Genomic DNA, 22,961 nt, shown 5'->3' on the forward strand with positions numbered 1-22,961 from the left:
TGCTTCTCCCTCCATACTCATAATGCATTCCTGTCCACCTGAACACCTGTCCACCTCTTAGAATCCTTAGTTGCTCTCAAAGCTTACCTGGATCATCTCCTTCCTACATGAGTCTCTCCCTCTTTCCCTCTTTCCCTCCCTGCATTATGGTGCCTCCTCATCTCTCAAGTGCCTTCCTTTGTTTATATTTTGTGCGTGGAACATGGGCGCTGAATATATGCTTATCGATTGATTGGGAAGGGGCTCCCTCTGCTGGAAAGAGGATGGAACAGGTCCAAATTCAAGTTGAGCATTGTTTAGGGAACAGGACCCTGGGGGGCCTGGGATGATGATTCCTTTCCCTCTTTTCCCAAGTAGGAGAGGGGTTCCACACCTCAAGCCTATGATTGACCCAGAGGGCTCCAGCTATTGATATGGAAAAAACATAGAGTCCATTTGAATCATGCTATGTGCATGTTTTAAAAATATCTGAGGTCAAAGGTTTCATGTAGTCCGGGAAAAACTTCTAGTTAGCGTTTGGCATTTCGATTTATTCCCTTTCTCTGCCTTCACCAAACCCTGAAGCACCTGATTTTTCTGTCTGTTTCCTCCGATCATCCCTGTAGGTGGATACAGCCAGTGAGGTGGAAGAATTGGAGACAGACAGCGTGTCCCTACTTCCAGAAACCGAGGGTGTCTTCAGAGGGTCCAAACTCCAGGTCTTCCTTGCTCGTTACAGGTGAGCATCCTTCCTGCCTGAGCCTCTCAGGCCATCTTGCTACTTATCTCTTCCCACCAGGCAGAGATGCTGAGAACGGTGAGCAGGGATGCCTCTGGAAATGGGGCAAGGTCAGGAGGGTTTGGAGGCTGGGTAGAGAGACCTGAACATTTAACATGCTTGTGTGTGTGTGTGTGTGTGTGTGTAATAGGGGAAACAAGCCTTTCTCCTTTTATTAAAAGGGAAAACCTAGGTGTTTAGGAGGCAGTAGTTGGGCCAGGAATGACAGAGGGGGAAGAAAAGAAGTAGGGGTGGGGCAGTAGTGCCCCCCTCCCTCTTTTCTTATTCAGTGACCTGGCCTTTCCTACCACCACCACCAGCTACAACCCCTTTGAAGGTCCCAATGAGAACCCGGAGGCAGAGCTGCCACTGACTGCGGGCGAGTATATCTATATCTACGGCCACATGGATGAGGATGGTTTTTTTGAAGGTAAGTAGAGCAGGAAGGTATTTTCATCTCTCTGCCTTTAGATCACCTGTTCCTGAAGATTTTTTTTAGCTTAGCTGATCCCTTTTTCTAGATCAATCAGCTCCTTCCAGGTGGCGCCATAGTGTACAGAGCGCTGGACTTGAAGTCAGGAAGACCAGAGTTCAACTTGCTTACTAGCTCTGTGACCCTGGGCGAGTCATCTGCTTTAGTTTCTTTAACTGTTAAATGGGGATGGTTATAGCACTTACCTCTCAGGGCTGTTGTGAGGGTTCAATGAGACGACATTTGCAAAGTGCTTAGGCCGGTGCCTTGCACACAGTAAGTATTTTCGTAAATTTTTGTTTCCTTCCCTGCCTTCCTCCCTCCTAAAGACCTGAGGGTGTTTTGTTGTTTATAAGCTCTGGGTCCCTGTCTTTTCCTGGAGGTCGTTTGAAAGTCCAAACTCTTCATTTTACCTCTTGACTCCCCCTTACCTAAAAACCTGGGGTCAAGGATTACGTACATGGAGCTATGGAGGGAGTACAGTAAGGGAGGTATGTGAAGGTGAGTCATTCATTCATCCAATACATGTTAATCGCTTACTGTTTAAAGCACTATTACATTTTCTCTGGGTGGGATATGCAGGCAAATAAGTTAGCTACAACTCCCCATCATGTTTATCATTACTTCGCAGGGTTGGGTTAGCCAAGGCTGAGCCTTCAGAAACTGTTTATTTTGGGACAGCTAGGGGGCACAGAGGATAGAGGAGCAGCCTTGGAGGACCTGAATTCAAATCTGGCCTCAGACATTTACTAGCTGTGTGACCTGGCAAGTCATTTAACCTGGTTTGCCTCAGTTTCCTCATCTGTAAAATGAGCTGGAGAAGGAAATGGCAAACTACTTCAATGTCTCTGCCAAGAAACCGCACCGCCCCTCCCCCCCAAAAGAGTTGGACAAGACTGAAAAACAACTTTCTGACTCCAGGCCCAGGGCTGTATCTACTGTACCACCACCTAGCTACGTCATCACGGCGTGAAAGTGACCCTAGAATCTGCAAGGTTATAATATTAAGGGAACTTAAATCCTGGTAGGCTCTGCCACATGCTTTGTCATAGGGGGTTGGGATGGAATGAGTCTTTCTGCCTGGCATTCAGTGCACCGTGGTGCCGCCTAGCTGCCCTGTGGTTGGATTCGGTCACTTCAAACAAAACGCTCAAAATTCTCCATTGTTAAAACATTTAAAGAAGTTTTCGTTTGGGGCTGAACGTTGGCTTCTCATAGTTCCCTTCTCCTCTTTCTTCTCTCTTCACCCTGTGCTCAGGGGAGCTGATGGATGGCCGCCGGGGCTTAGTCCCCTCCAACTTTGTGGAGCGAGTATCCGATGATGACCTCGTGACGTCACTGCCCCCAGAGCTGATGGACCTGTCTCATAGTTCTGGCCCTGAACTCAGCTTCCTGAGTGGTGGTGGGGCTGTTAGCAGCGGAGGTCAGAGCAGTGGAGGAGGCAGCCAGGCCAGGCATGAGGAGGAGAGGAATGAGCTCAGCCCCAGCCCCCTCCTGGACCCCCCTGCCGTGCCTTATCCCCGACACCTGGCTGTCCTAAAGCAATTGGCCCACAGTGTGGTGCTGACATGGGAACCTCCTTTGGATGGGGCTGAGGTTCAGGGCTACCATGTCTGTGTGGATGGAAAGCTGCATCAGGCCCTGGGCCCTGGGACACCCCGAAAAGCTGTGCTGGAGCATCTGGACTTGCAGTCAGGGTCCTGCTGTGTGTCTGTTCAGGCTGTGACCAGCCAGGGCAGCTCAGACCCTCTTCGCTGCTGTGTTATGGTAGGGGCAGGAGCTGGGCCGGCCCCCAGCCAGCTGCGGGTCCACCGGCTGACTGCCACATCTGCTGAGATCACCTGGGTGCCCAGTAATAGCAACCTTGCCCATGCTGTCTACCTCAATGGGGAGGAGTGCCCACCTGCACGTCCAGGTACCTACTGGGGCACCTTCTGCCACCTGCGTCCTGGCACACCCTACCAGGCTCGGGTGGAGGCCCGGCCCTTCACACTTGGGCCTTTGGAGCCAAGCTGGGAGAAACCACAAAATCGAGCGGCTGTTGTACACTTCACCACTTTGGCAGCAGGTATGAAGGGCCAGGCATGGCCTAGGGTTAGGCCACTGGAGATTGCAGGGCAGATTGAGTTGCTTCTTTTAAAGCCTGTTCTCAGGAAATTAAGCTACTGAGAAGAGGGTCAGAGGCTCAGGGCTGCTCCTTGTTCCCTGGGAATAAACAAAGCAGCAATTTGTCCCCTCAGGAGGTCCTAAACTTTAGATATGCGTGGGACCTTAGATATCATTGAGTCCAAAGCCCTCAGCTTACAGATAAGGAAACTGAGGCCCAGAGAAGCAACCTTATCCAAGGTCACACAGATAAATAGCAGAGCTAGGATTTGAACCCTGGCCTTTTGATTCCAAACCTAGCACTCTTTCTACTATGCCACATTGTTCCCTCTTTCCAGGGATTGGGTGGGTGGGTTCCCTGGCTGACTTTCCATTCCCCTCCCTCCTCTAGGCCCCCCAGATGCTCCCCTAGATGTGCAGATTGAGCAAGGCCCCTCTCCAGGGATCTTGGTCATCAGCTGGCTCCCGGTCACTATTGATGCTGCTGGTTCATCCAATGGTGTCCGGGTCACAGGTTATGCTGTTTATGCTGATGGACAGAAGGTACCACATTGGGATTCAGGGAATCACGCCCTCAATCTAGCCCCTCCATGCACTATGCCCTCTGGGACCAGTCATTCATCCTTATTGCAGATGAAGGAGAAGACCCTCCTCCCTTCCTTTCTAGTAACCCACAAACAGCTGACTATCCCGTGCATCACTTAGTGATACTGTAAACTCTAGGCATCCAGGGTGGGAGTTTCTGGGGGGTGGTTGTTTCTTCCTAAGCCTCAGGATTGCCTTCTTTTCCCTGCTAGGCAGTTGGGCGGTGGGGCATTGGGGATGAGACATGGGGAGGTGACCTTATAGTGGGAATGGGTGCTAAAGACAGTTTTCATTCCTGTGCCCCACCGTATCCCAGATTATGGAGGTTGCCTCCCCAACAGCAGGCAGTGTGCTGGTAGATCTGTCTCAGCTACAGTTGCTACGGGTGTGTCGGGAGGTGGTGGTGCGCACCATGTCCCCTCATGGAGAATCTGTCGATTCCGTTCCGGCCCAACTTCCTCCAGCTTTGGCTCTGGCCTACCCACCCCCTCCAGTTCTCAGACCATCTGCCACCTCCCTGTTGCCTTCCACAAGCCCTGAGGTCAAATCCCCTCCTTGCCCTGCCTCTCTGGGCTGTGGGGATTCAAGTCCCCTCCCTCAGCACGGTGATCCTCCTGGAAGCCAAGACATTGCAGGAGATGTCCCCAGCAGCCCCTCCAAGGCAGAAGAGAGACTCTCCCAAGAGGACTCCACGTGGGACAGCCAGCAGGTGGTTGTATTGGGAAATTCTTCAGCTGAGACAAGACCTTGGGCCGTTGGGAGTGAGTGCTGGGCCCAGAGTGCCCCTAAGAAGAGTCTTCTCCCTACTTATTGCTTCCTTTTTCAGGAGGCGGCTAGAGCCCTCACAGCAGCAGCATGGGCTGCTGGAGGCAAGAGAGACCAGGACACAGGGCCTCCTCTGTCCGGGAAGAAGGAGGAGGAGGCTGCAGCGGTGGTGGCAGAGAAGGAGTCTGGTCTTGCTCCTTGTCCAGCTCCAGGAGCCCCTGCTGAGAGGATGCTGGGGGTAGAGACTGGTCGGGGAGAACTTGGGCCTGGGCTCCGCACCAGGGCCGAGGTGAGCATGGGGGAGCGGAGGGGGACAGGACAGAGGATTGTGGTCATAGCAGGGGAACTCTACATTGAGCAGCTCTAGGTCCCAGGGTCTGTGACTCTTCCCCATCTTCTATGGCTGACTAGTATCTCTCTTTCTCTTTGTCTACATGTTGGAATCTGACTCTTCCCACGAGTCACTATTTAGACAGTGCTGCAGGGTTTACAAAGTGCTTTATCTATATATGATCTCATTTGTGTCTCAGAATAACCCGGTGAGGCAGGAGGGTATAAGGCAAACAGAACCTCCAAAAGGAAGAAGACTGACTTCCAAAGCCTCCTTTTCTTTGTTTTATTCTATCAATTGGTGCTTAATAAATGCTTTCATTAATCAACACTCATGATGAGATGAGCTCCAAAATGTCCTCCAACCTGTGTCTCCCTGTGGTCACCTCCATTCTATCAAAGGGGAAAAGAGGCCCAGAGAGGATGAGTGGCCTCTCCACCGGAGGTCTCTACACAAAAGTCAGTGCTTGGTGTTGGCATGGGCAACCTCATTGCTCAGAGTAGGAGTGGAGTTTTCCTAAAGAACTTTATTACTATTTATGGGAAAGAAGGGAGAATAAAATCATCTCACAGAAGACAAGAGTTGATGAGTTCCAGAGTGATAGGATTGAGATTTCTCATCTCTTCAGAACTTAACTACCTTAATTCTGGTCCCCGGGGAAAAAGTAAGACATCCTTGTGGGGAGGAATGGGGGGCAGTCAGTTTAAAAACCCCAGGACCTTCCTGCTGGGGAAGAAGCCCTGCAGCTTGAGTAGAGAGACCTCAGGATATCCCAAGGCCATGGCTGCGTAGGCTGCCACAATAGCAGGGAGCGAGGGCCAAGGTAGAAGAAAGCCATCTGGGGAGCTTCCAATTTTAATTAATTAATTCTTGCTAACTAGGTGCTAAGCTCATGGTCTCTGCCTGCTAATGGGGCACCGCTGTTGTCTGTGCTCTCTAAATTCTGGTGGCCTGAGCCCTGGTTATCCTGTATGTAGCTATCAATCATGGCCGTAGCTTTTTGGATTGAGTAGCTCCATTCTGTAGCTTGGGTCTGCCACCATGATGGGGGGGAGGGAAGGAGGAGGGGGGAGGGGAGAGGGGAGAGGGAGAGAATGTGAATGAGAGGCCTAGCAGGTGTGGCCTCGAGGCCACGTGTGGCCTTTGATCCTTCGGATTTGTTCTGTGAAGTTTGGATTCAGTCAGAGGGCCACACTTGAGGACCTAGAGGGCTGCATGTGGCCTTGAGGTCCGAAGATTCCCCACCCCTGGTAGCCCCTTCCCTACAAACTCTCAGTTCCTCTCCCACCTCTCCTCTCCTTTGAAGGTGGTGCTCCACCCAGTGTCTCAGTCAAATTCTGGGCTCAGTTCTTTTAGAAACCATCCATCTGCCGTGTTAGCGAAGCTCTGCCCCGCTATAGGAAGCAAAAGACCGTTTCTTCACTTCTTCAGTTCTGAGGTTGTTTTCTGCTTTTTCAGAAGAGAAAACTGAGGGTCAGAGAGGTAGTGCAGTGTAGTGGAAAGAATGCTGGCCTTGGAGTGGGAAGAGACAAAACGTCTCTGAAATCTGAATGAAAATTCAAACCCTAGATACGTGCCTCCAGGCCAGTCGTCTCTCTCTGAGAGTCAGTTTTTTCCTCTGTGAAATGGGGACAACAAATACTTGTACCACTTACCTCACGGGGCTATTGTGAGGAAAACATCTTGTAAATCTTAAAAGTGCTGTCAATGTGAAATACTTTTATTATTATTGCTATTAATGTAGTCAGCAAATGCCACTCACTCACTGTGCTGGGGCTCGATCTCCCTCTCCCCATTCCCCTCCCGCTCCGTTTCCCCCTTCTTGGTTCTCTTGTCTTCCCTTCTCCTCTACCCTTGTCCCCCAGTTTCCTTCTCGCCCCCTCCTCATCTTCTCACCTTTCTCTATCTCACTCCTCTTTCTTTTTCTCTCTTTCCAATCTCTTCCCACCTTTTTTCCTTCTTTTTCTTCTTCTCTTTCCCCAACATCTTTTCCCATTTCCCATCTTTTCTCTTTTTCTTCTTCCCTCTTTCCCCCCATTTTCTGTCTTGCCCCTTTCTTTCCCTTTGCTTTTCCTTTCTTCATTCTTTCCCCTAAATATCTGGGGGGGGGGAGGGGCTCCTTCCCATTTCACACACTTATGTCTCCTCCCCATCCCTTTTCCCAGCAGAGGGAGGATGCCACTGAGGTTGGGGCCCGCCTGACAAACTCACTCATGGACCATGGCCGAAGCTCTGACCTGTCAGACATCCAAGAGGAAGAGGAGGAGGAAGAGGAGGAGCCAGGCACAGAGTCCCTCTCTCCCCCCCAGCATGGGGAGACCAACAACAGGGAGAGTGGTGCCAAGGTAACGGGGGCGAGGGGGTCTGATGGAGGCTGGTTCTCCTGGGCCGCTTCTACAGCATCTCTAGAGCATCAGCGATGTGCTTGTCCCCATGCTGAGCTTCGGGCAAAGGAGACCAGGTGGATGAGGTTAACTTTGTGACCCCTCTGGGGGGAAAGAGGAAGCTTTTTCTATTGCTTCATCAAGGATGGTGCCTGGAAGAGGTCTTTTAGGATTAAGGGAACTGCAGAGAGAGTAGACACGGAGCCCAGACTGGATGGTGGAAGAATAGAGAAGGGCACTTAATGAATCTGGGCTTCGATAAATAGGGTCTGGGGTCCTCAAGCTGGGGACTGGTGGGAAGGCGACGGAGGGAAGGAAGCCCTCTTATTCAACTTCCAGTAAGACGCGTCTGTCACTCAACATCACCTCCCAATCTTGGGGCCCAAATATTCCTTTACTAAAGCCCAAGGATTAGAATATGAGGAATCAGGAGACGTAGCTTTTCCTTCTTGTTCTGCCTTCCCCATGCTGTGACCTCCAGGAGCTTGCTAATCCTCTCTGGACCTCTTTTCTCCTTTGATAGAACAGGGAGAGGTGGTTGGAGAGTACTTTGGAGGAGGCCGAGGGAGGGATGTTTGATTGTCCTAATGCACCACCCCCAGCCCCAACTTCTGGATGGTGTTAACCCTTTTCTCCTTTTCTCAACGACCCCCCTCATTCCTGCTACTGCCCATGTCCCCTCCCCCAACCCCACCCCAGCTGGACTCTTGTGAGACAGACAGTGATGAAGAGATCCTAGAGCAGATTCTTGAGCTCCCTCTTCAACAGTTTTGCAGCAAGAAGCTCTTTAGCATCCCTGAAGAGGAAGAAGACGAGGTGGAAGAAGAGAAGGAAGAGAAAGAGGAGGAAAAGAAGGGGCCAGGTGGCTCCTTGACTTATGCCCACTTGCCAGAGCCCCAGGGGGTGGGACTAAATCGCTCTGGCAGCCGCCTCTGGGAGTTGAGACCATCCCCCTTAACCCCTGACTCTTCCCCGGGAAGGGACCCCGTTGAGGAACTTACCCCATGCCAGCCTGGAGGGAGCCCCCTGGGGAGCCGGCGGAGGGGAGGGGGCTCCCCTGAGAAATTGCCTGCCCGCAAACGACCTCCTGACCTCCGAGAGCACTGCAGTCGCCTCCTCGGCAGCAGTGGGACCCAGGGGTCTGGAAGGTCTGGTCCTTCTTGGGATAGGGGTGCCCCCTCAGGCAGTGAGGGAATGAAATGTGGAACAGAAACTAGTGGGAAGGGGTGGCCGGGCCCATCTCGGAGATGTCCCAGGGGCCTTATGCCTGAGTCAGGCCTTGCCAGCTGTTTTGCCCCAAAGTGCTTGGAGATAAGTATCGAATATGACTCTGAAGATGAGCAGGAGTCTGTGGGCAGTGGCAGTAGCATCTCCTCTTCCTCCTGCTGCCTTCGAGATGGGGAGGGTCGGGGCACTGGACCAGAAGGTGCCCCCCTAGGAGGAAGGCGGGGGGCACCTGGGGCAAGCCCTGCCCCCAGCCACTGCCTGCGCCTCTCTAGCTGTGAGAAAGGGGAGCTGGAAAGAAAAGGCCGAAGCCTGAACTGCCGATTGAAGGAACCATCCCCTCGGGTCTGTGTCCACCTCGGGCATCTCCTGTAGTACCTGCTATTGTGCTTCCCTTCCCCGCTTCCGGCTGTGCCCGAGTGCTTTGTGGGCTCCGTTGCTCATCTGTCAGGAGGTCCCATTCCATGCCATCTCCATCTGCAGTGCTGGGAGTCAGGCCCTCCAGGCTCCCTCTCACCCGCCTCCTCCCCTCATGCATTTGGTGCTTCTGCTGGCTATGCCCCTCTGCATTCTACTGCCAGTTGGAGGCTGGCACCAGACTCTTCCCTGCCAGAGATCATACCAGGCACACATTGCCTCTTGGCAAGGTGGCCACTTGCCTCTGGACAAGATATCAGGCCACCAAGTTGGAGGGGAGGGGGTCTTTCTGAAGGCCTAAACTCAGTCCTCAGGCGACAGCTCCAATCCATTTATTTAGGGGAGTTTTAGAGGGCAGCGGGTGCAGAAGTTGGATAGGATTAGTATCTTCCTTAATTCCAGGATCCGTCTTGTTTGACTCAAGGTGTTGGCACAACTTAAGGGCAATTAGGAGAAGGCTCTAGGGAGAGGCATGTTGTGTCTGGCTTTTTTTGTACCGTGCTTGGCTGCTGGGGAAGATGGGGTGAGAAGGGAGAAGGGCTCTGTCAGACCTAAGCTGAACCCCTGGGTACCAAAGGAATGGGAAGATAATTTCTGACCTTTTCATCTATAGATACCAGAAGCTAGAGAGCTCAGGGGCCAGGATGCTGCTGGACAGAGGGCCCCCCCTAGGAAAGGAAGTCGACCTCCCAGGCTAGGTGCGGCTGAGCTGGGTGAGTGGTTGATAAGAGGCAGAAATGGAGGAACATTAGTTGGTGCAGGAGTAAATCCTTCTTTCCAAGGCTAATCTGGGCACCTCCCTTCTTGGCCTTGGGAATCATCATGGTGCAGTGGAAAAATGTGCTGGATTTGGATTTGAAAGGCCAGATTCAGATCCTGGTTCTTCTGTTTGCTACCTATGCAAGGGAAGGTTGGGGTGAAGGGGGGGGTTAGACTAGATGACCTCAAGGCTCTTGATCTTTTACCCCTTAGGTTTTCCAAGAAACCAGGCAAAAGAGATTTCCCCTCCAAATGAACCGGTTCGGATCTTTGTGGCCCTCTTTGACTATGATCCTGTGTCTATGTCACCCAACCCTGATGCTGTGGAGGAGGAGCTCCCATTTCGGGAGGGCCAGCTCTTGAAGGTAAGGATACCCTGTACCCCATCATCTTGACTTCTGGCCAGAAAGCTCAGAGAGCTGGTCTCCAGAGAGCCCTTGTGGGCAGGATCACTATAAGGGATTCTTGGGGGATTTTGCCCAGGCGTGATCTCACTGCAAAACTCATCTATGGAATGATTTGTGTAGATACATTTAAGCTGTGTACATGCACACACACGAGTGTGCACATACACACACATACATATACACACACATACACACACATACCGTCTGAGCTCTTCATACATACTTTGCTAATGAGATCATTTAGCGTATCGCTTGAGCTCTCCCCAACCTGTGTGAACAAATGGCTTTCCCCCTACTGTCAGTGTACATTTTCTGGAGGTGTGACTCTACCCATGCTCTAAGGTGGGGGTGGTATTGGAAACTGTGAGGGACAGTGGAATGAATGTGTCCCTGGTGGGGGAGTTGAACTAAAAAGCAAGCAGCCTGAAGCTGGAGAAGTGGGTGGAACCCAGCAGACAGCACAGCGTGGTGGAAGGGGCACTAGATTTGGAATCAAAGGACCTGGGTTCAAAGTCAAGCTCTGCCGCTTGCTGCCTTTGTGACTTTGGTCAGATCATTTGACCTCCCTGGGTCTTAGTTATTTGTAAAATGAGGAGGGAGGGTTTGGATTAGATCATGGATTCTTACCCTGGAGTCTTAGAGGGGTGGGGTGAGGAGAAGGGCTATTTGTGAACTCGGGTAGAAAAAAATTGTCTTTATTTTCACTGACCTTTAACTGACACTTTAGCATTTCCTTCATGTATGAATGTAGGCAACAAACACTACTAGGAGAATGGGCCCACATGCCTCACCAGACTTCTTAAGGGTGCTGTGACACAAAAAAGATTGGCATTTAAGAACAACTTGGAGCACCAAGCTCTGTCAATTGACAATGCACTTTTTTAAATTCACAAAGCAAAGAAAATAGGATGAAAATTTTTATTTCCAAGTACAACTATAATAACATTTTTGCAGCAGTTGACATATTTGATCCTTCTAGTGTTAAGGTCCAATTCTAAATCCTAGGATCCTTTGAAAAAACTCAATCATTGCTTTAGGAAACTTTAAGGGGGAGGAAGGAAGGAAGGAAGGAGAGCCTAAAGAATCTGGGGAAATGAGAAGGCCTGGAAGATCTAGGCATGAACTGGTACCAGTAGGAGATGAAGACAGGACTTTTACTGTAGCAGGTCTGGGGTGCCAGTCATTGATAGGTAGGGCAGAGAACAGGAAGTAATTGCCATTGGATGAAGTGGGTCTGAATTAGTGTAACCCTTTTGTCGTCTGGGACCCATTTATTCACATACCACATCTGCCCATTTCTTCTCTCTTTTTATCCCCATCTCCCTTCACTTAACCCCCTTTCCCTCCACTGTTCCAAGGATGTTGTGTTGGTCCTACAGTGTGAGGTGGGGAGCCTATGTCTGGCTACTGAGGTGGCTATGGTCTATGTCCCCAGGTGTGTGGAGAAAAGGATGCTGATGGCTTCTATCGGGGAGAATGTGGAGGTCGAGTCGGTTATGTTCCCTGCAATATGGTGGCTGAGGTAGCAGTGGGCAGTCCTGTGGTGAAAAGACAGCTGCTCCAGAGGGGCTACATACATCCTGACAACCCTAATGAGGGCTTAGGTATGGTTTCTACCCCGCTCCCCAGTGATGTGAATGTGGCTATTATTTGGCAGGGAGGTAGACAAGGGGAACTTTAGCACCAGGGGTTTGAAAATATACCCAAAGATTCATTCCTGGCCCTTAGTTACTTAGTGGAAAACATTCAGAAGTTCTGGAGACGATTGGACTAGTCAGGAGGGGAAGCCTCTGTGCCTTGATCACTCAGGAATTCAGTCTAATTCCGTGGTGGCCATGGAATCCCCAAGTGAAGCTTTGAAAATGGGACCTTGGAATGGCCTTTGGTCTATTTCCTCTGTCTCACTGTTTATCTCATTCGTCATCTTCTCTGGCTTTGTTTAGGGAATGGCTCCTTCCCACTACTTGCTCCCCATCCAGCTGGGCCACCTCCTAAACCCCGGAGATCCAAGAAAGGTAGGCAACTGTTTTAGTACACAGTGAAAGGGGGCATGAAGGATAAAGGCCCTGTCTGACTTCCCAGGAGCCTCTTGGAAGCTCTGGCAGTCTCTGACCCCAGTGGTCAACCCCAGCTGTGTGTAGTATCTGGAAAGAGAATTTGGACTGGGAGTTAGGAGACGTGGGTGCCAGTCCTCGCCCTGATAATAACAAGCTCTGTGATGTTTGGCAAATCATCCAACCTCTCTGAGCCTCCGTTTCTTCATCTGTACAATAAGGAGTTGGGCTAGATGGTCTCTAAAGGTTCATTCCCTCTTAAACAACCTATGATTTTTCTAATGATTCTTTTTCAATGGTATTTTTCCAAGTTGCAAGTAAAAACAATTTTTTAACATTCTTTTAAAAAAAAAATTTGAGTTCCAAATTTTCTTACTTCCTGAAATAGTAAGCAATTGGATATACGTTATACATGTGCAATCACGCAAAACATATTTCCATATTAGTCATGTTGTGAAAGAAAGCACAGACCATAAAACGTCCCTTAAAAATAACCAAAGAAAGTGAAAAGTATTATGCTTTGATCTACATTCAAACTCTGTCAATTTTTTTCTCTGGATGTGGATAGCATTTTTCATCATGAGTCTTTTGGAATTGTCTTAGATCATTGTATTGCTGAGAAGAGCTGAGTCATTCACAGTTGATCATCATATGATATCTCTCTCACTATGTACAATGTTCTCCTCGTTCTGATCACTTCACTTTGTTTCAGTTCACAGGGATTCTTTTCAAAAACGTTAATGATATCTTTCTTTGTTTGTTTGTTTGTTTGTTTCTTTTTTGCTTTAAGGCTCTGGATTTATTTTTTGACAGTTTTTAATTTTATTTTACCAGAACACAAATACAAAATAGAAAAAAGAAACAAAAACATATCATAAACTTAAATATTGAAACTTAAATATAAAGTAAGGAAGAAAAAAAAGCATGTCATGTGTATAGCAGAACATAGGAGAGGATTCAAAATATGTAACAATAAATTTTCATTTCAAGAAAGCCTGTATGATAAATAATACACCTTGTGTTGAGAATTGTCCATCTTTTCTTTGCTTCCTTGTGTTTTCTTTTGTTCTCTGCTGTGCACTTTTAAACTTTGTCTTTTTTCCCCTCCTCCTTCCCCCCAGAAGGCTACAATATAATTTAGATATGTTTCTTGATATATACTTACACATACAGGTATACATACACTTATACATATATATGCGTATATAGACATATACTTTCCCAAACATATTCTACTCCTGCTCTTTGTTTTTTTATATTTGTACATATCTTTTGTTTCCTATCCCTCCTGCCTCCTCTACTTTACTTCTACCCGCTACATTGCCTTCCTATTACTTGCCTTCCCTCCTTCTCCACCAACCACCCTGCCCTCCTAATACTTGCCTTCCCCCCTCCATGGATCCCTCCCCATCCTCCCATTCCCATTGATCTGAACTCCCTTCATCTATTCCCTCATTCTCTCCCCCCAAAATCCCTCCCTTGTCCTAATCCCTCCCCTGTCCTCTCACCTCTCACTATATCCCTACCATTTTATTTCTTCTAAATTTAGAAGACTTTTATACTCTTCTAAATATATATGGTTCCCTCTTAAATCCATTCCTGATGAAAGTAGGTTACCAGAACTACCAGCCCTACTCCCCCATCTAAATCCTCTGTATCCTTTCCTCCTCTTGCACCTGTTTTGTATAAAGTAGTTAACTCATTTTTAGCTGTTTCTAAATGGTTTTACTTTTTAAATTCGTATCATAGTCAGGTTTATCCTCCTCTTTCTTATGAGCTTGACAATTATTAATAAGAATGTTAGACATACATTTTACATTTTATGTTATATAAAAGATAAGCAGTCTGTTCTTATGAATCCTTTATAGTCAGTCTTTGGTGTGTACCTTATGTTTCTCTTGGTTCTTGTATGTTGAATCTTCTACTGAGTTGGGGATTCTTTCTAACAAAGTCTTGAAAGTCTGAGGGTTTTTCAAATGTCCATTTTTTCAGTTCAATATAATACTGAAATTTGAAGGGTATGATACTTTTGGCCAAAGCCCCAGATCTTTTGCTCTTTGATATATTAAAGGACCTGCGGTCCTTTAATGTCTCTGCTACTAGGTCTTGTGTAATTCTAATTGTGGCACCCTCATATTTGAATTGTTTTAATCTTGATGCTTTTAATATTTTATCCTTGAGCTGGAGGTTTAGGAGTTAGACTATGATATTCCCATGTGATATTTTACATTGTCTTCCATTTTTTCATTCCTTTGGTTCTGTTTTATAATATCTTGATTTCTCATAAAGTCACTAGCTTCCACTTGCTCCAATCTAATTTTTAAGGTAGTATTTTCTTCAGTGGTCTTTTGGACCTCCTTTTCCATTTGGCTAATTCTGCCTTTCAAGGCATTCTTCTCCTCATTGGCTTTTTGGAGCTCTTTTTGCCACTTGAGTTAGTCTATTTTTTAAGGTGTTGTTTTCTTCAGTGTATTTTTCAGCATTTTTTTGGGTCTCCTTTAGCAAGTCATTGACTTGTTTTTCATGGTTTTCTCGCATCCTTCTCATTTCTCTTCCCAATTTTTCCTCTACTTCTCTAACTTGCTTTTCCAAATCCTTTTTGAGCTCTTCCATGGCCTGAGACCAGTTCATGTTTTTCTTGGAGGCTTTTGTTGTAGGCTCTTGCACTTTGTTGACTTCTTCTGGCTGTATGTTTTGGCCTTATTTGTCACCAAAGTAAGATTCCAAAGTCTGAGACTGAATCTGGGTGCATTTTCGCTGCCTGGCCATATTCCCAACCAACTAACTTGACCCTTGAGTTTTTCAGCGGGGTATGACTGCTTGTAGACTAAGAGTTCTATGTTCCACACTTGGGGGGATGCACCAGCTCTGCCACACCAGCACTCCTCCTTCCCCAAGAACCCCCAACCCAGACTGGACTTAGATCTTCAGCAGGCTCTGCACTCCTGCTCTGATCTGCCACTTAATTCCTCCCACCAGGTGGGCCTGGGGCCGGAAGCGACTGCAGCTGTACTTCTGTAGCTGCCCCACCTCCGCTGCCCCCGGGACAGTAGCCGAGCCACGAACTCCTTCCACTCCCGCAGCTTTTTCCACTAACCTTCTCTGTTGTCTTTGGTGTTTGTGGGTTGAAAAGTCTGGTAGCTGCTGCAGCTTACTGATTCAGAGCACTAGGGCACGCTCCGCCCAGCTCCTGGTCTGGTTGGTCCACGCTGCCCACTCTGGGCTCTGCTCTGTTCCGCTCCCAGCTCCGTGTGGTATAGACCTCACCCAGAGACCATCTAGGCTGTCCTGGGCTGGAGACCTGCTTCCCTCTGCTATTTTGTGGGTTCTGCAGTTCTAGAATTGGTTCAGAGCCATTTTTTATAGGTTTTTGGCAGGGAGCTCACGCTAGTCCCTGCTTTTCAGCTGCCATCTTGGCTCCGCCCCCCTTAATTCTGACTATGATATTCCTATGAGTTTTCCTCATAGGATCTCTTTTAAGTGGTGTGAGATGGATTGTTTTCTATTTCTACTTCCCTGCCTTGTTCTAAAGCTTCAGGACAATTTTCTTTATTTCTTGTATTATTGCATCAAGATTCTTTTTTTGATCATCGTTTTCAGCTATTTTCATATTTTCTCTTCTTGATCTATTCTCCAAATCTGGTGTTTTTCTTATAAGATGTTTCACTTTCTCTTCTATTTTTTCATTATTTGTGTTTTGTTTAATTATTTCTTGATCTCTTATAATTTCACTGGCTTCACTTTGCCCAATTTGCCTTGAAGTGTCATTTTCCTCCTTGAGATTCTGGATCTCCTTTTCTAATTGGTTGACCTTTCTTTCATCTTGCTTGTTTTTCTTGGATTATTTTTATCTTATTTTTTTATTTTTTCCTCCATCTCTGTCATTTGATTTTTAAAGTCTTTTTTTAAGATCTATATAAATTCTTTTTGGGCAAATGACCATTTGACATTGCTCTTTGGGGGTTTCTTTACTTCCATATCCTCCTCTGAAGAGGCGGTTGTCTCTATTCCCGTAATAGGTCTCTACGGTTGGATTCTTTCTCCTTTGCCTGTGCATTTTTTTATGTGTGGTAATGATTTTATTCCTCTAACCTTGGGGTATGGGAAATGGTGCCTCTTGCCCCAGATCTTCAGTTGTCTCCTCTAGCCTGGAACCAGAGCCAAACCTCCAACTTCCTGTAAGTGCCCACAGCCAGGGGCTTTCTGCCCCACTGCTTATCCACTTACCGGGCTTGTGCTGGTTCCTTCTTGCCCCCACTGCTCTTCGGAGCACAGCTGGGTTTGGCGTTCCTCGCCAGCAGAAGTTCCCGCAATCTTCCTGGGCGAAAAGTTCCAGTGGCTGGGGCTGAGGCAGCCTCTCAAACCAACTACCCCTGGGGCTGGCTGCTAGTTATTTAAGTGGCTTGCCACTTGTTGAAAGGGAGTAACCTGGAGGTGTTTACTCCTTGCAGGGGACCATACCTGTTCCTGGGGTTTTTCTTCAGATCTCAAACTGTCCAAGGAAGATCCCGGTTGTACCCCTGTTTTTCTTTGTCTCCACCCACACTTTGTTCACCCAAAAGGTGCTATTTTAACTCTTTTGTGGGGGGAAATCTTGAGAGCTTGGAATTTTCTGACCAATCTTCCGCCGTCTTCCAGGAATCCTCTTGATATATTTATTTTTAATCGCCTGAAATTCCCACTGGACCTTTCCCTGCCCAGAAAGCCATAGCATATACTAAAGAAATTTCTCTTATGATTCTAATCTGGGAGGGGTGGGGTCAGTGTCATTCCTGAACCTGAGGGAGAGGGAAGAAGGGAGAGGACTGGAGGAGCCTAGGAATCTTCTTGTCCACAGCTGAGCCAGAGTGCTCCTAGCCCTGCACTGGAGAGGGTCCTGATGAAGCAAAGACCCAGCTTGGGCTACGGAGTAGCAAGGTGGATGGGGGGAAGGACAAAAATGGTAACACCCAGTAGTGTAGTAGGTAGAACACTGGGCTGGGCTTGCAGTTATGAAGACCTGAGTTCTAATCTCGTCTGCAGAAACTAACTACAGTCACTGATGTGACCCAGGGCAAGTTATTTTTAGCCAATGTCAGCCTCAGTTTCCTCATCTTTAAAAATGAGGAAATAACACCTACCTCACAGAATTGTTATGAGAATCAAATGAGATAATAATTGTAAATCACTTTGCAAAGTGCCATATACATGCTGTTATTATTAATAATAATTATTATTATAATAACTCCATGATAGACTTTAAGTGTAGAATAAGACACATTTTTGGACATGGTCAATGTGGAAATTTGTTTTGCTTATTTGCTACAAGGGCCTTCTTTTTCTTTTTTCTCTTTTAATTATTCATTGAGGGTCAGGAGTGGGAAGAAGAGAAAATAAATTCTTGTTCATTGGAAAGAGAAAGTTAAATTTAAAAAAATTGTTATGCTTCTAACCTCCCCTTGGAATAATGCCAGGTAGAGAGGGTCAATCTAAGGCTCTGACTACCAGCTAATGGGGTGGAAAGAGGGGAAGGGGAAAGGGAGCTTCAGGTGAAAAGAAGAAAGGGTTTGTTTTTTTATCCCCTTTCAGCATCCTCTTCTCAGCCAGATGCCAGAGCCAGCCCCAGTACACCCCGTTCCATGGTGGCTGCCTTTGATTATAACCCTCGCGAGAACTCTCCCAATGTGGATGTGGAGGTAAGGATCTTTCCTGAAGAGAGAAGATCCCTGGTTGGGGTTCTCCCAAGGTGGGTCCCCTGGGCACTGCCTTTCCCCAGGCCACTGGAGCTTACCTGGGCATCTCCCTCTACAGGCCGAGCTGTCCTTCAAAGCTGGGGATGTCATCACAGTGTTCGGGGCCATGGATGATGATGGCTTCTACTATGTGAGGGGTGGCAGATAAGGACTTTGTCTCTCTCTGCTCTCTAGTTTCTGGCTCCTTCAGGGTTGGACATGAGGCAGGAGGAGATATCAGGGAAAGGGGGGTTGTCCCTGAAAGCTGGGAGGGGCAGGGCAGGAGAAGCCTAGCTTTAGACTCACATGTTTCCCTCCAGCAGTACTTTACTGATAGTGTCCTCAGGGGAGCTTGGTTAAAGGGGAGAGAGATCTGTGGGGTAGGGAAAGGGTCTTAGAAATCTAGTCCAGTGGGAGAGGAGGTTCTCTAATACACTGCATGACCCTCCCCCCTACCAACATCGTTGGTGTCTTTCCCACAGGGAGAGCTGAATGGACAAAGGGGCCTTGTTCCATCCAATTTTCTGGAGGGGATAGTCTCTGGTGAGGACAGGAGGGTAGCCGGGCCACCTAAGGAAAAGGATGCTGGAGTTCTTACAGCTGAGAGCCAGGTAAGCACAGAAGCACTATATTATCCTTCTCTACCTCCCCTTAGATATACAGATGGAGACAGAGCAGTCAAGGGTGGTAGTGGGGACAGGATGGTTGGAGTCTAAGAGATGGTTGGGACTATGCCACAGTCTGCTATCACAGGGCTGAATGATCAGAGCCCTGGGTAGTCTAAAGCCTGAATGTTTTAACCTCTTCCAGAGTTGAGAGCCTGACCCCAATATCTGGGGCAGAAACTATTGTGTCATACATCACCAATGAATTGGAAGAGATGGGTAATAAGGAATCTGGGTAACTAACAAAGTGGAGAATGAAACCTTAGATATTCTAGTCATCCACATGAGATTCAGGCTCCCCACATCTCTGGGATCTTCATCACTAACACCACCACTTGGGCACTGGCCAAGGGTGGAGGCCAGATTAGTAGGTACTGATGGTACTGCAGAAAGTCAGACAGTGCCCATTGTGGGAGGAGGGTGAGTTGGGCTCATGTGACCCTATGGCAGCTTAGCCTCTATAGACTGGTCTCAGAGTGCTGCCCGTTCTGCCATGCTGGCCTCCCCCAGGAGAAAGATCTTCGCTCCATTCCCTAGGGCCTGAGAAGGAGGCCCATTGAGTGAGAGGGTACCTGCTTTAGCTTCCATCTGAGCAGGTCCCTGTATTCCCCCCCTTACCATGGGGCAACCCCTGCTTTTTTTGGGATATAGCACTAGTTATATGAAGCTGAAGGAGTAGATGGAGGGCATGATGCACAAATCAGGACCAGACCCAGAGCTGGGTGGGGTGGGCTTGTGTGTCTGTCAGTAACCCACTACATCTGTTTATTCTCGGCTCTTCAGAGAATGAGGAAGAGAAGAGTCCAGTGCTAGATGGAGGTAGATATGTAGAGTCACATGTAAGTGGGGGAACAAGTCCATCTCCCCCAATCTCCCACCATTCCATGTGCCTTTCCAGATCTCTAGCTTCCCACCCCCTCTTCACCAGCCCCGAGCCTCTTTCATCCAAATAGAACAGCTCCTCTAGATCGTATAGTACGTTTTCAATCCCAGTCTGCTCATGCTTGCTGGTAGTAACAGATTATCAAATAAATGGTCATAGTTTATGACACTGCATATTGTGTAATTAATCGTACATTATGACATCCTGTATCAAGAGCATTTTGTGATTCTAGTATCGTGACAATGTGCTTGATAATAAATCAATGAAGAATCACAAATACCATCAATAATTCATCTCCCAGTCACAGATACGTTCTCATTAGCAATAGCATTATAACATTATAGTTGATGAAAATGGCTGAGCTCATTTTATAGCCAACTCTCAACCCTAAGGGAGACTGAACAATTTAGACACATGTATAACCCCAAAGCCTCTCAGCTTAGAGGGTTTACTTCTGCCTCACCTCAGTCCAGGATTCCATTAGTTTAATATATATATGTATATGTATATATATTTAAATATATGTATATACATATTTAAATTATCTATCCTTTTACAAAATTTTAAATATTGATGCCATAGATTTTTTCCCCTCCACTCCTGTCTTGTAACTAACCATGGAGCACAGTTAGGCATAAACAAATCAACATGTTGGCTGGTTGTGACAACGTGTGCTATATTCCTTACTTATCATCCAATACCTGTCCTGCCAAGAGGCAGGAGCCTTGCCTGACTGTCTGTTGTCTTTTATTGCAATTGGTCTCTGCCTTTCATTTAATTTCTCTAGCAGACTTCTCCTACTCCACCTCCCCTTAGAGGGAAGCAGGAAGGAGGAGAAGCAAAGAGCCTGAGTGGTCTCAAATGAGTTTATCTACCTCTGAGCAATTGAGAGTTGGCTTCCTAGAGTACCTAATCTGAGTTGGGTAACCCAGAGACTCTGGTATTAGCTCCTATTCCATATGTCACAACGTCCAGGGGCCATAATGCCATGGGAGTGTGGGGTGGTGGTGGGAGCTGGGGCCAGGGCAAATGTTGGGGTGAGCTTGTGTTTGGGACTGTGTTTGGTCTGGGGTGCTGGGTATAGATGATGCAAGGAAGAAAACTGAAGCAATGATGAAGCAACGAGTCGTTTGAAGGAGAGGACAGTGAAAGGGACCCAGGGCGCTGGTGGGTTGGGTGGGGAGGGAGGGCTGGTAAGGCAGTGTTACATGCTGGAAAAAAGCCAGAGGGTGGATCAAAGGATCACAGATTTAGAGCTAGAAGGGACTTCAGAGAACATCTAGGCCAACTCCCTAGCTTTACATACATCTGGGGAAACTGAGACTCGGAGCAGTTAAGCCCAAGGTCACACTGATAGCAAGCGACAGAAATGGAATTTGCATCCAAGTCCTCTGAATCCATTCCACCTTTTTGTGAGGTTGTGTGTGTGTGTGTGTGTGTGTGTGTGTGTGTATACCAGATTTGTCAGTTCCTCTGTTCTCTCCCCTCTCCATGTACCCTTTGTGAATTCTGTCCACGAGAGAAATGAGGCAAGAGGTACAAGACTAATGTTGCAGAAGAAGAGAAAAAATTTAGAGAGGGAATTTAACAGAGGAGAGAAAAGTAAAGCTTTGAGTATCAGAGAACTGAATTAAGAGTAGCCTACCCTGCTTGGGGGACTGGATTGAATGACCTGGTATAGTCTTTCCCTCTTGGGAAGAATACAGTTTGGAAATTCCTGGTTATTTCCACGGCCCCTCATTTACTGATTTGAGGAGCACAATAACCCCTCAAACCTGTGCTGAGCTAGTCTCTCCTGCTGTTGTCTTTTGGGACTGGGGCTGTCATGCCTCGTTCCTCAGTCTCCAGACCGTGTTCTTTGGGCAAAGGAGAGTGATTCGTCTTGGAGATTCCTCTGTCATAGGGACACCCTAGTTGGGCAGGTGGAGAGGCAGTCAGTTACCTGTTAAATGACTCTTCCCATTTTTAACTGGCTAAGGCACCTCTGTAGGAATTTTTCTCAATTGGGATGATTTAGGGTGGCATGGCAGGAAAGTATATGATCCCAGGGCCAGCTTTGTAAAATGGCAGAGCAGGCATTAAGAGATTTTACCATCATGGAGGAGAAAGCTGAGGAAGAAGGGGAAGTAAGCTGCTTCAAAGTCACAGAGGAACGGGGACAGAACTGAGGATCAGGTCTCTTTCCTCTATCCCAACCTGATTTTTACCTTCTCTTCACTGTTAGACTTGGGGTGGGAGGGATCCGGCCTGGGTAGTCAGACACAGAAAGCGATGGGATGGGAAGGGATAGGAGTCATCAACCTCCTGCCATTACCTCCTTTTGTAGCTGTAGGGTGGGAAGAAAAAGGGGAACAGGCTTTAGGGGGCTGGGTGGGGGTGGCAGGGATAGCTAAGGAAAGGCACCTAATTTAATTTCTGCTCTTCTTCTCATAACTCTCCAGCTCCAGTCTGCCACTGCCCAGGATCTGACTGGACCCCTGCCATACCCTCATTCTCTTAGGCCTGGGAGTACCCTTAAGGCCAAGTCGGGGGAACCATTGGCTCCAGCCAAGAAGATGCGGGGCCTCATCTCCAAAGGGAAGCACCTCCTTCGAAAACTGGGCTCGGGGACGAAGGAGTGAACGAAGTTGCTTACGCCTGGCAGACAGAACTAAGACTGACCAGTTCCCTATCTCCCCAACTCCACCCTGTCTTTCTCAAGTGATCCTGAAAGAGCTCCCCAAGCTAACAAGGGACTTTTGCCCATGAGGGTGGGACCCATGGTGGAGCTGGGCTCTTGGTCCTTGAACTGCTTTCTGGACATCATTGGTGCTGTGATACCTGGATGGAAATTAACTATGGTAATCCCCACCCTCCACCACCCTAAGATCTGGGACTCTGGGTGTTTGGAGGGGTGGGGGGACAGAAGGAGCAGCGCTTTAGGCTTCCTGTTAACATCCTTACGTTCCCCCAGGTCCCATGTCTTCCCTCCCTTAAGGGAAAAAAGTTTGCACTGAAGTCTCCCTGTGTCCCCTCCCTCATACCCAACCCCCATGGCCCTCTCAGAGGGGGTGTGGAATCCCTGTAAATATGTACATAAGCAACCGTGCCTCTGTAGCAACTCTCCAGCTCCATCTTGCTTCCTCCTCCCTCCCCAAGGTCCCCCAAGGAGAAAGGTCATGCCAAAGCGTGTCCCCCAACTCAACCCTTCCCCCCAAACAGGGCCACCTCAGCACCGCCCCCCACACTACCTGCCAGCAGGCCTCAAGGGTTGGGGGTGAGAGGTCAGGGGTTGAGTTTGCCTTATTTGCATCATTAGATTTGATTTCTCTTCTGCACCATCTCTAACCTCTCCAGGTGGGGGTTTGGGCACGGGGGTGGGGCAAGGACAGAATTCTGCACTTATTTTCATACATGCCATGTTTAGAACGCAACAGGGGTCCCATTCCCTCCATCCCTCCA

At 48.1% G+C, this 22,961-nt stretch overlaps 1 protein-coding gene across 1 annotated transcript in view; it reads left to right on the plus strand.

Annotated features, from left to right (window-relative positions):
- TSPOAP1 (TSPO associated protein 1) overlaps nucleotides 1-22,737 on the plus strand; it is a 41,573-nt gene extending 18,836 nt beyond the window's left edge. The window contains exons 15-30 of the mRNA XM_036755880.1: nucleotides 606-718; nucleotides 1,078-1,187; nucleotides 2,488-3,297; nucleotides 3,727-3,878; nucleotides 4,237-4,629; nucleotides 4,747-4,974; nucleotides 7,182-7,361; nucleotides 8,100-8,969; nucleotides 9,655-9,754; nucleotides 10,014-10,165; nucleotides 11,643-11,811; nucleotides 12,151-12,222; nucleotides 17,830-17,936; nucleotides 18,052-18,123; nucleotides 18,455-18,583; nucleotides 21,962-22,737. Of these exons, the coding sequence (XP_036611775.1) occupies nucleotides 606-718; nucleotides 1,078-1,187; nucleotides 2,488-3,297; nucleotides 3,727-3,878; nucleotides 4,237-4,629; nucleotides 4,747-4,974; nucleotides 7,182-7,361; nucleotides 8,100-8,969; nucleotides 9,655-9,754; nucleotides 10,014-10,165; nucleotides 11,643-11,811; nucleotides 12,151-12,222; nucleotides 17,830-17,936; nucleotides 18,052-18,123; nucleotides 18,455-18,583; nucleotides 21,962-22,141 (3,837 nt within the window). The 3' untranslated portion in view covers nucleotides 22,142-22,737. The remainder of the gene's footprint in view (nucleotides 1-605; nucleotides 719-1,077; nucleotides 1,188-2,487; nucleotides 3,298-3,726; nucleotides 3,879-4,236; nucleotides 4,630-4,746; nucleotides 4,975-7,181; nucleotides 7,362-8,099; nucleotides 8,970-9,654; nucleotides 9,755-10,013; nucleotides 10,166-11,642; nucleotides 11,812-12,150; nucleotides 12,223-17,829; nucleotides 17,937-18,051; nucleotides 18,124-18,454; nucleotides 18,584-21,961) is intronic.
- The last annotated feature ends 224 nt before the right edge of the window (nucleotides 22,738-22,961 follow it).

This window comes from Trichosurus vulpecula, chromosome 4 (assembly GCF_011100635.1).
Source record: "Trichosurus vulpecula isolate mTriVul1 chromosome 4, mTriVul1.pri, whole genome shotgun sequence".
Lineage (NCBI taxonomy): Eukaryota > Metazoa > Chordata > Mammalia > Diprotodontia > Phalangeridae > Trichosurus > Trichosurus vulpecula.